The 12,521-nt window shown below is 42.6% G+C and overlaps 1 protein-coding gene across 2 annotated transcripts in view; it reads right to left on the bottom strand.

Annotated features, from left to right (window-relative positions):
* Nucleotides 1-12,521, bottom strand: part of CYB5RL (cytochrome b5 reductase like) — a 35,865-nt gene that overhangs the window by 18,032 nt on the left and 5,312 nt on the right. For both annotated transcript variants that reach the window (XM_073593476.1, XM_073593477.1), the window contains exons 3-4: nucleotides 10,950-11,098; nucleotides 4,150-4,237 (exon numbers count right to left, since the gene is read on the bottom strand). In XM_073593476.1, coding sequence (XP_073449577.1) covers nucleotides 4,150-4,237; nucleotides 10,950-11,098 — 237 coding nt within the window. The remainder of the gene's footprint in view (nucleotides 1-4,149; nucleotides 4,238-10,949; nucleotides 11,099-12,521) is intronic.

Raw genomic sequence — 12,521 nt, 5'->3', positions numbered from 1 at the left:
AAAAATACTCCGACAAGCTGATTGTACTGAAGAAGTCGATCGATAGATTAACTTCAGTACAACAAGCTTGCCCATAGATGGATCGAAATTCAGCCGGTTCAGCAGGAATTTCGATCTGTCTATGGCTGACTGACATTAAATATGGAGTTTGTACTGGGCTTTCCTATAAGGATTAACATTAGAATTAGCATGCTTTGAACGCTGAGTACTTTGTATCAATAATTTATAGCTAAAATAAAGACCAAACAGATACTGAAAAATTCTGTAAATAAGTTGTGACCTTTATAAAAGAGGAGTATAAAACACTGACATATTTTTTATGTAAAAGCTCTAAAATGCTGGAACTGTAGAGCGGAATACACACACTTTGTAGGAGGTTAGTTAGGACTTTGGGAGCAGGACATGCAGTAAATGTTTTATAAAATATCATTTAAAGGTGATGGAGAAGAACAGACACGGATGTAAGGTGACACGGGGGTATCAGAAGACACAGCCTGCCATTCTTTAGGCTAGTAAGAGTGCTGACAGTTGATGTTATATACATTTCTGTTTCTTCAATTACAGGAGTATTATGTGTCTGTATTTACATCATGTATACAGTTTACCGCAGCACTCCATAGGATGACTGGGCAATTAAATTAATTACACAATCTAATGCTAGGATTAGCGAAATACAGACAACCTCAAAAAGCCGACGGAGCTTTGAGCCTTCCCCAGCTCTTCTAAAAAGTAATATTATTATTAATTCTGGGGACACCCATTTTTTGAGTCCCTCTAAGGTATCCATCACCCTACCAGGGTTGGCTCTGGCTATATTATTGAGTCCCCAGACATGGGATATCCTACATAATATCGGAAGGCTTCTCCTGATTGACTGGCCATTTGGCTTGATATACAGTATCTCACAAATGTGAATGCCAACATGTACATACATGTGACATACTGAAGCAGAGCGTGATCTCCTCACTTCGGAGACTGGGCCACAGGGCAGTATTCCAACATAACGACCCCAAACGCCTCCAAGACGACCACTGGCTTGCTAAAGAGGCTGAGGGTAAAGGTGATGGACTGGCCAAGCATGTCTCCAGACCTAAACCCTATTGAGCATCTGTGGGCCATCCTCAAACTGAAGGTGGAGGAGCGCAAGGTCTCTAACATCTACCAGCTCCATGATGTCATCATGGAGGAGTGGAAGAGGACTCCAGTGGCAATCTGTGAAACTCTGGTGAACACCATGCCCAAGTGGGGTAAAGGCAGTGCTGGAAAATAATGGTGGCCACACAAAATATTGACAGTGGGCACCATTTGGACATTTTCACTTAGGGGTGTACTCACTTTTGTTGCCAGCTTCTAAGACATTAATGGCTCTGTGTTGAGTTATTTTGAGGGGACAGCAAATTTACACTGTTATACAAGCTGTACACTCACTACTTTACATCGTAGCAAAGTGTCATTTCTTCAGTGTTATCACATGAAAAGATATAATAAAATACAAAAATGTGAGGGGTGTACTCACTTTTGTAAAATACTGTATAAAGGGTTCAACTTCAGGCTTGAGAGATATTCATGATAATCTCGAGTAAAATCGTCTAATTGACCTGTCTACCCTTGGTACTGAGTTTATAGTGATTTATTTTACTTCACTATTATTGGTTCACTTGATCGCTCTAGGGATTGGATCCTACTTTTCCTTCCCCTGTGCGGGGTGTAACCCAGGAGAACTTTATGCCTTCAATATTTCAATTTGATCTGTGAATAGACTGAATCAGCTCCTAGTCTGTTGTGTGTTGTTTCACTCCATACCTGGTTTTCAAGGTCAAGCAGCACCTAACCAGTATGTCCTGAGGAAGCAATTTATGTCGGGAAACGCATTGACAAGCTAACATGGCGGAGACCATGGACCTAATCTATTTATAAACATATCATTTTCTGTGTGAATTCCGGACTTATACCTACTTTTGCAAGGATCCATGCCTTCAAGTTTTGCGCTATTGGGTACCTGTTGACCTTGTCAAGTAAAGGGTGTTTGTTTGCTATTACATGTTTTTTAATATTTGTAATAAAGATATACTTTTCTATAATTTACTGCCTCATGTTATGCCCACAAAGTCCGCAATTTTTGAGAAAGTTTCTACTTTTTTCAACCCTTTTATATTATTAGTTCTGCATACACAGTTTTATTCTTATTGCCCGTTTCAATGACAACATTGTTGCCAAGGACAGGTTTAAAAAAAACCTGGCCACAGTGCGCAATACAAACTAGACAGAGCATCTAACACATCTTCTCACATTATCTACATATAAAATAATACTTTTGGCTGGCATTTAATTTTTAAAACAAATACATTGGAAAAATCAAGGGAACAAATGCAGTGGGTTTGGGTGTTAGTTACAATGACAGTCTGATCTTTAATTAAGAGATATGTACAGCAGCTCTGCATCTGTAGACACACAAAGCACCTGGCAAGCCTTGTCCCTGCTCCCTTGTCCCAGCAATATGAGGGTAGCGGGAGCCTATTGTTGTGATGCCCTCAGTACCCGCCTCCAGAACCCAGGAGATAGGGTAGGTTGGGCAAATTGGTGGGGACCAGCCGCAGCGACAACAAACCACTGGTAGAGGTAGCCATAGAAGAAATTTGAATGGTTTAGCAGGGATCAGCTGAACTTTGGTCAATGTTTTACCGTCCCTGTTCGCAGATGTCAATCGTTAGATCTTCTTTTGGTCGAATGAATACATTAAAAAACGTTTGTTGATCAGTGGCTGCAGCTGCTGGCTGGTGTATTCTAACAATGGAAGAGTCGCCCTTTCAGGCCTCACGTACACTGGGGGTCTTCTAAACGCTTTTCTTCTGGCAGGAAAAAGGCAGCTGCAAAACGCTCCTAAGCCACGTTTTTTCAAGCGTGTTTAGGTGTGTCAAGCGCTTGGATGTTTATTCATTTGATTGGACAGAATATTAATTTATTCTGGCCACTGAAATGAAAAAAATGCTCAAGCACTGAAAGCACCTAGCGTTAACGCACTTTCAGATGCGTTTACACGCGTTTAGGTGCATCAGACATTTTTATGCTCAAAAATTCCTCTCCTGAACGCAAACTCCTGTTAGCACCTATATGGTGTATGGACACATAGGTTAACACGGAGGGGAGTTTAGAGGCAGAGGAAAAAAAAAAGCTCAAACATCTGTAAAGGCAGCGTTTTTTGACTGAAGTGTGCATGAGGCCTTAGAATACAATGTCCCAGCGAGGGGGATCCTCCATCCACTGCGACTGTTTGTTTGTTTTATTCAGCCTGCTAGCTGAACGGAAACAAAATGAATCATCTTGGTTGACTGTGGACACAGAAATGTAGTGGGGAGTTTTTCTACCTTAATGCAGAGAATGCATTAAAGTAAAACATGCCTAGTATATAGTACCATTTTAAAGTGTATGTAAAGGCAAATCTGGTTTTCTGCTTTGGATAGCATAGACCCTCTGCCAATATTATTGAGGTTTGTGTCCCTGCAGAGGAGATTCATCCTTCTATTTGTCCTGGTGACCATTACCACCGAGACAGAAAGTGATGGGAAATCCTATATTTTAGAGTTGAGGACCTCCACCCCAGAAGAAGTCAGGGAGAAGATGCCCATGCTGGCAATGTTGCCTCACTGGAGCTGAGGTGAGTATTTGTAGACTTTAGTTCTGCTTTAAATCCTTTCCTACTCTATTAAAAACTTAAAAATAAAAAAACGATTTTGGCTATCCATACTCTTTAAACCAATAGGGGATGATTTACTAAAGGCAAATAGATTGTTCACTTTGCAAAGGAAGTTGCACTTTCCAAGGGAATTCTTCCCAGAGATAAGTGAATTGGGCAAAGCACTGCAAGCAAAAATGCTTTTTATTTTACTTGGGTATTCCTTGAAAAGTTACATTTCACCACATTCACTAAGCTCAGGAGAAAATTCCCTTTACAAAATGCAACCTCCCTTTTAAAAAGAGATCGGTATACATAAATCAACCCCATAGCATCTGTATGAATCTGCTACAGACATTAGCCTTTGGCTGCTTAGGAGGCAGAGACAAGTGTGAATGGTTCTGTGTGTAGAGTGCTGTGGAATAAGCGGTTTCTATCTAAATTAATAAAATTATTGTATAAGATATGAAAATTACCTTGATTAAAACATCAAAATAGCCTTTTGCATCTATGGAGCTGATGGGTGTATACGCTCTTTGTATATCCAAACCATTCACTCTCCCCCTGAAAAAAATAATAGCTGTGAGTAGACTTATACCAGGGTTTCTTAGTCGGGATCTGCAGAACTTAAGGGTTCCACAAGTCCTCAGGGGTTCCACTGCCAACACAGCAGGTTTATACTTGCCCAACACTTTCCCCCTGCGGCTACCACTAATTGATACTAGGGCAACAAAAATGCTTTTGGGGCTCTTTAATTCAGATGTTTAGTATGCAATTTATTTATTTATTATATCTGCATATTTATTGCTATACATTGCATCCGGAAAGTATTCACAGCGCTTTCTCTTTTTCCACATTTTGTTATGTTACAGCCTTATTCCAAAATGGATTAAATTATTTTCCTCAAAATTCTACAAACAATACCCCATAATGACAATGTGAAAGTTTGTTTGAAATCTTTGCAAATTCATTAAAAATAAAAAACGAAAAAAATCACATGTAGATAAGTATTCACAGCCTTTGCCATGACACTCAAAATTTAGTTTAGGTGCATCCGGTTTCCACTGATCATCCTTGAAATGTTTCTACAACTTGATTGGAGTCCACCCGTGGTAAATTCAGTTGACTGGACATGATTTGGAAAGCCACACACCTGTCTATCTAAGGTCCCACACTTAACAGAGTATGTCAAGCACAAACCAAGCCATACAGTCCAAGGAATTGTCTGTAGACCTCTGAGACAGGATTGTATCGAGGCACAGATCTGGGGAAGGGTACAGAAAAATGTCTGCAGCATTGAAGGTCCCAAAGAGCACAGTGGCCTCCATCATCCGTACATAGAAGAAGTTTGGAACCACCAGGGAATGGACCACCCAGCCAAACTGAGCGATCAGGTGAGGCCTTATCAGGCCTTAGTCAGGGAAGTGACCAAGAACCTGATGGCATTTCCCTGTGGAGAGAGGAGAACCTTTCAGAAAAACAACCATCTCTGCAGCACTCCACCAATCAGGCCTGTATGGTAGAGTGGCTAGATGGAAGCCACTTCTCAGTAAAAGGCACGACAGCCCACCTGGATTTTGCCAAAAGGCAGCTGAAGGACTCTCAGACCATGAAAAACTAAATTCTCTAGTCTAAAGACACAAAGGTTGAACACTTTGGACTTAATGTCAAATGTCATGTCTGGAGGAAACCAGGCACCGCTAATCACCTGGCCAATACCATCCCTACAGTGAAGCATGGTGGTGGCATCATGCTGTGGGGATGTTTTTCAGCGGCAGGAACTGGAAGACTAGTCAGGATCAAGGGAAAGATGAATGCAGCAACGTACAGAGACATCCTTAATGAAAACCTGTTCCAGAGCCTCAGACTGGGGCGAAGGTTCATCTTCCAATGGGACAATGACCCTAAGCACACAGCCAAGATAACAAAGGAGTGGCGATGGGACAACTCTGTGAATGTCCTTGAGTGGCCCAGCCAGAGCCCAGACTTGTACCCGATTAAACATCTCTGGAGAGATATGAAAATGACTGTGCACCGACGCTCCCCATCCAACCTGTTGGAGCTTGAGAGGTCCTGCCCAAAAATAGGTGTGCCAAGCTTGTAGAATCATACTCAAAAAGACTTGAGGTTGTAATTGGTGCCAAAGGTGCTTCACCAAAGTATTGAGCAAAGGCTGTGAATACTTATGTACATTTGTTTTTTTTTTTCATTTTGTTTTTTTAATAAATTTGCAAATATTTCAAACAAACTTCTTTCATGTTGTCATTATGGGGTATTGTTTATAGAATTTTAAGGAAAATAATGAATTTAATCAATTTTGGAATGCGACTGTAACATAACAAAATGTAGAAAAAGTGAAGAGCTGTGAGTTCTTTTCGGATGCACTGTACCTACAATTCATTGACCATTGGCTGGGTTCACACCTATGTGAATTGGATGTGGGTTTTCCCCGCATCCAATTCGTATAGCAGGAGATTGTGATCAGATCTCTCTAGAGCCAGTTCACACATCTCAGCGGTTCTGGTGAGATTTGCACAGGAGTCCTGTGCGTCTTTTGGTCCGTTTCAGGTCCGAATTCAGCCGAAAAATTTGGGCTGAAATTGAACCTGAAACGTTGAATGGAGACGCACCGGGATCCTGCTGTGAGTTGCTGCATTTTCAAGTGTGAACCCAGCCTAAAAAATGTATTGAGAGCTGTAGATGAGATAATAATTTCAGGGGTTCCTTGAGATCCTTAGAGCAAAAAGTTAAGAAAGACTGATCTAAACTGAAACCTAACCCTAATCTACAGTATTTAACATTTTTACCACCTTTACCATAAAGTTGTGTAAACACCGATAGAATATGTCTGTGAAGGTTTTCATTCATCCAAGTCATGGGAGCTTAAAGCCCAGGCTTGAGTCTAGATCCGTTTTATCGTGTTAAATAGGAAATCCATTCCCACAACATTCATATCTTATTGGTCTTTACTTATTCTGTGTGCACAGATGTGCTGCAGGACCTGACAGAGACTGGCTGCTGTATCATTCAGGTTTTAGAGACCTGCGCAACAACATGCACCCATCAGCAATACACTGCCTTCTAGGAAGTGAACATCTCAGGAGGCAGCAGGGGGCCTGACATCATTCTTGACTAGGCAATAAAACAGGAAGTGCTGTCCTTCAGCACTAAAAAAAGGTAATACATATTTTTAAAAAGGGGGAAATGTTTTTTTATTGAGGCTTAGACCAGCCTTTTTTAACCAGGGTACCCAGGCACCCTGGGAAACCTTGAGGTTTCTTCAGGGGTGCCTTGGCAAAATGTCCAAAAATTGATCAAATGTTGTATACAAGCCAGCAGGTGGATCGAGCCTGTCTTTTAGTTACACAAAGCCACAAGTTTTCATTATGCACCATTATGACTTTCTAGACACTGTCATCCTAACAACTAATGACGTCCTCAGGTTATAAGGAGGATGTCTGTTGCCTCCACAGCATCCTTGTTTGGCCCGCCTGTGCCCCTCTCCCTCAGCACTGGGGTGACATTAGCTGAGAAAGAGAGAAATTGAGGGAGAAGAGAAACATTGGAATACTAGTCAGTACCAGGGTGCAAACATGTGTTTGCTTTGGGAGAGTAAATCACCTCTAACATTGGGTGTCCTACGTGTGGATGTTGCTGCGTTGTGTAAAGCTATTAGAATCGTTTTTTTACATTTTAGAATGGGGTGGCTCAGGACTGTTCATAATTTTAAGGGTGCCTTGACTAAAAAAAAAGGTTGAGAAACTCTGGCTTAGACCATATGAAAAAAATACATTCAAATGTTAGGTAGGATATATTGAAGCATCACATATCATAATATATCCAAAGTTTACATGGCTAGGAGTAAGAGTACTGATAGATTCAGCTAGACATACACCATAGTGTTCATTAGGAATAGTCTAAACTGTGGTTAATAGTAAACATATATTGTAAACAAAAAAATACAGAAAATACATCAATAACAGTAACAGAGAACCAGTTTTAATCAGATGCAAATGGAGACCACTTGGAAGTAAGGCTATGCTTGGGTTCTGTCTAATCATCTACTGGGTGGAAAAGAACCGAAGGAGCCTGCTGTAATCTAAATTTTAGGATAACATTTTTCAAATATGTAAGAAGGAAGGGGGAGGAACCAGGATAGAAAACGTTATTGGCATGGGTGAAGGTCCACCTTAAGACCCCTGTCACACTGCCAGCGTTTTTCAGGTGCTACAGCGCTAAAAATAGCGCCTGTATAGCGCCTGAAAAAAGCGGCTCCATTCACTCCAGTGTGAAAGCCCGAGCCCGAGGGCTTTCACACTGGAGCGGTGCGCTGGCAGGGCGTCACAAAAAGTCCTGCCAGCAGCTTCTTTGGAGCGGTGAAGGAGCGGTGAACTCACCGCTCCTCCCCATTGAAATCAATGGGGAAGTGCTGTGATACCGCTGGCAAAACGCCGATCCGGCGGCGTTTTGCGGGTGGATTTAACCCCTTTTCGGCCACTAGCGGGGGGTTAATACCACCACACTAGCAGCCGAATAGCGCCGCTAAAATGACGGTAAAGCGGCGCTAAAAATAGCGCTGCTTTGACGCCGACACCCCCCCGTGGCTTGGTGTGAAAGCCATCTTATACCAGAACTGTTCATGCAGACTTTACACATGTATTGACCTATTTTGCTGGTAGTAGCTAGGCAAGTATAATTCTGATGTATTTGCATTTTAACTCTAGAAGGACTGAATATTAAAGTAGATCACAATAACAAGGTTGCTTTGAAAGGAACCATCCAAAAATCAGACGTGGAGCCATCGTTCGAATTTTTTTGTCCGAAAATTGTGCAGAGAGGGGAGGGAGGGGGGAGGAGGACCGAGGACACACACAGAAGAGCAGGCTGCGGATGACGGAGGCACGTAAGCAGACCACGATGTCAGGGCTCAGCATCAATGATTATCGTGGTCTGTTTACATAGGGGAGGGGAGAAATGGGCAGGATCAGCCAGGTTTTTTAGGTGTTACGGGGTCCAAATTATACAGCACTAGCACTGTGATGTGCAAAATCCTTTAAAAGAGCAGGATCCATATTTTTTTTTTTTTGGATTAACAAACGCTTTCTTTCCCAATTTTCTTAAAAGAAACTTCAGAAAAACACCATAACATGAGTTTCCCTTGCAGGAGTATTTAGCATTTTGTCTTCCATCCCAAAAAAAAAAAAAAAAAAACACATTCAGCCTCCTGGCCTTTACTCTGGTTCCACAGGACATTACACAGTACCACTCAGTACCTTGATCCATAAACATGGCAGCCCATTGCTGCTCTGGCTCCCATCTGTACTCCTGGACAGAGACCTCCTCTGTATGTAGGGCTGCAACGATTAATCGATAGTAATAATCGTTGTCAACGATTTTCATTATCAATTAGTTGGTCTAACGGCACCTTCCTCCCTGCCAGTCCCACCTCTGTCTCCGTCCCAGTGAATACTGTGTACAAGAATACAGCGGCGCCCATGTGACCAGACACATCCTATCTCCTCCTCGCTGAAATCAGCTCCCCTGCTTGAGGGGGGTGTGGAATAGTGCCCCATTGGTGTTCCTGGGAGGAATAGTGTCCCATCATTGGCGTTCCCGGGAGGAATAGTGCCCCGTCATTGGTGTTCCTGGGAGGAATAGTGCCCCGTCATTAGTGTTCCCGGGGAGAATAGTGCCCCGTCATTGGTGTTCCCGGGAGGAATAGTGCCCCGTCATTGGTGTTCCCGGGAGGAATAGTGTCCCATCATTGGTGTTCCCGGGAGGAACAGTGCCCCATCATTGGTGTTCCCGGGAGGAATAGTGTCCCATCATTGCTGTTCCCGGGAGGAATAATGCCCCATCATTGGTGTTCCCGGGAGGAATAGTGCCCCATCATTGGTGTTCCCGGGAGGAATAATGCCCCATCATTGGTGTTCCCGGGAGGAATAGTGCCCCATCATTGGTGTTCCCGGGAGGAATAGTGCCCCATCATTGGTGTTCCCGGGAGGAATAGTGCCCCATCATTGGTGTTCCCGGGAGGAATAGTGCCCCATCATTGGTGTTCCCGGGAGGAATAGTGCCCCATCATTGGTGTTCCCGGGAGGAATAGTGCCCCATCATTGGTGTTCCCAGGAGGAATAGTGCCCCATCATTGGTGTTCCCCGGAGGAATAGTGCCCCATCATTGGTGTTCCCGGGAGGAATAGTGCCCCATCATTGCTGTTCCTGGGAGGAATAGACACGACAGGATACCTGTATATGACAAGGGATTCTGTCATGCATTATAATTTTACAGTCCTGTCTAAAAATCTGCAGAATAGTATTTCAGGTCTTTTTTATATTTTTAATTTTTTATGATTTTATCCGATTAATCAAAAAATCATCGGCCAACTAATCGATTATGAAAATAATCGTTAGTTGCAACCCTATCTGTATGCATTCTTAAAACCTCGACCCAAGATTGGAGATTTCATCCTACCCAGATCTCTAATGCCCTGTACACACGACCGGTTTTGCCGTCGGAATAAACTCTGAAGGTTTTTCTGACGGAATTCCGCTCAAGCTGTCTTGCATACACACAGTCACACCGAATTCCAACCGTCAAGAACGCGGCGACGTACAACACGTACGACATCTCGTACTTGCTTCAGAGCATGTGTCATTTTTGGTACGTCAGAACAGCATACAGACGAGCGGTTTTCCCAATAGGAATTTGTTCAGTTGGAAAAATATAGAACATTTTCTCTATCTAAGTCCGTCTGATGGGGCGTACACACGGTTGGAAAATACGATGAAAAGCTCCCACCGGACTTTTCTGTCGGAAATTCCGACCGCGTGTACGGGGCATCAGAAATCTCAGGGCCCCAGGTTCCAAAATGGACTTTAGAAAATAATGAAGAAAAGCCAGTTTCCTCTGCAATAAGCAAACCCCCTGGATCCCCTCAACCTGCCTGGTTAAGAATCTTGGGTTACAACCTCTATTGAGATCCTGGCAGGTTACCGCACTTCCACAATAGCTATACCTGCTAAAAGGGGCCTGAAGTGATCTAGCCAGGACTTATTTTTCTGACTATAATTCCACTTTAAGTTGTTCTTGTTTAGCAATAATGTGCCTAATTAAAATGAAGTAAGCAAAAAGTATACTGATGCACAAAAGAAGGTCACCCCTTCCCCTATCCATCCATCATTGGAGGTCTCATGAGAAACCTCAAAATATGTAAACTACTTTAAGAGAAAATCTCAATAAATATTAGTGCAGTATTATGCAGATCACAGCCTACCTTAGTACAAGGTGTTGTCCCAAATTCAATCCCAAACTGGCCCCGGGAGGAAGCTGAAATCGGTACCGGTTGGTGTCCTCAGTTTCTTGTTCCACCGATAAGATTTTGAAGTCTCTGAAAGCCTCTGAGCTCAGCAGCACACTGGGGTTCTAAAGGGTCAAGATCACAAATCATCTGAGTGATGGATCCATTGTCAAACCTGGAGTAGGGGGAAGTGCTTAAAGTTTAAATCCAGGTTTACTATGACTTTAGTTTGTTTGGGTCAAGCTGGTCGAAACAAACTATTTAAAGTCATAGAAAACCAGGAATTAGGCTTTAAAGTGAACTTGTTAGTTTTCGTATACATTGGTATATACAGTTTAGGACTCAAGCACCATAAATCAGATAAAAATTAACCTCTTCCTGCCCAAGGTACGTCATATGACGTCCTTGACTTTGTGCGGGTATATCTGAATGATGCCTGCAGCTACAAGCATCATTCGGATATCGGCTTTTTCAGCCGGCGATTCCCTATACCATAAGAATGATCATAACGGCTGTTCCACCGCTTGATCGTTCTTATGGGCGGCGAGAGGGGACCCCCCCCTCCCGTCGCCCTCCGGTGCTTCTACCGACTCACTGCTTCCGTCGGTGTGTCGGAGACAGGATCCGATGGTGACCATAGAGATTTCCGGTGGACCAGATGGTCGCCAGAGTCTCTATGATCGTTCGGAGGCCGGGCGCGATGTTATGACGTCACGCCCGGCCTCTGCATTCTGCAAAGGAATGGCGCCGCCTCGGCTGGGAAGCGGTGATCGTTTTATTTATTTTTTTTATTTCAGGCTTCCCAGCCTAGAGGTGAGATGTGAGGTCTTATTGACCCCATACCTCACTGTAAAGAGGACCGATCGTGCCATATTCCTATTACAAGGGATGTTTACATTCCTTGTAATAGTAATAAAAGTAATCAAAATTTTTATTTATTTTTTTTAAAAGTGTCAAACTAAAATAAGTAAAGTAAAATTAACAATTAAAAAAAAAAAAAAAAAAAAAATGAAAAGCGCCCCTGTCCCCCTGTGCAGTTTTTAAAGCGTAGCCTATGGAGATTTTTAAGTACCGAAGTTTGGCGCCATTCCACGAGCATGTGCAATTTTGAAGCGTAACATGTTAGGTATCTATTTACTTGACGTAACTTCATCTTTCACATTATGCAAAAAAATTGTGCTAACTTTAATGTTTTATTTTTTTTTTTTAAGCATGAAACTGTTTTTTTTCCAAAAAAAACGTGTTCGAAAAATTGCTGCGCAAATACTGTGCAAGATAAAAAGTTGCAATGACCACCATTGTATTCTCTAGGGTCTTTGCTAAAAAAAGCCATATATAATGTTTGGGGGTTCTATGTAATTTTCTAGCAGAAAAATTATGAATTTTACATGTAGGAGAGAAATGTCAGAATTGGCCTGGATGGGAAGTGGTTAAATGTGAACCACGGTCCGCCCTCTAAGTGGGCATTATTAAGGATCTTCTTTAACCACTTCAGCCCTGGAAGGTTTACCCCCTTTCATGACCAGGCCATTTTTTGCAATACGCCAC

This window comes from Aquarana catesbeiana, linkage group LG07, assembly GCF_042186555.1.
Source record: "Aquarana catesbeiana isolate 2022-GZ linkage group LG07, ASM4218655v1, whole genome shotgun sequence".
NCBI classification, from domain to species: Eukaryota; Metazoa; Chordata; class Amphibia; order Anura; family Ranidae; genus Aquarana; species Aquarana catesbeiana.
This window is presented reverse-complemented; position numbering and strand designations above follow the sequence as displayed.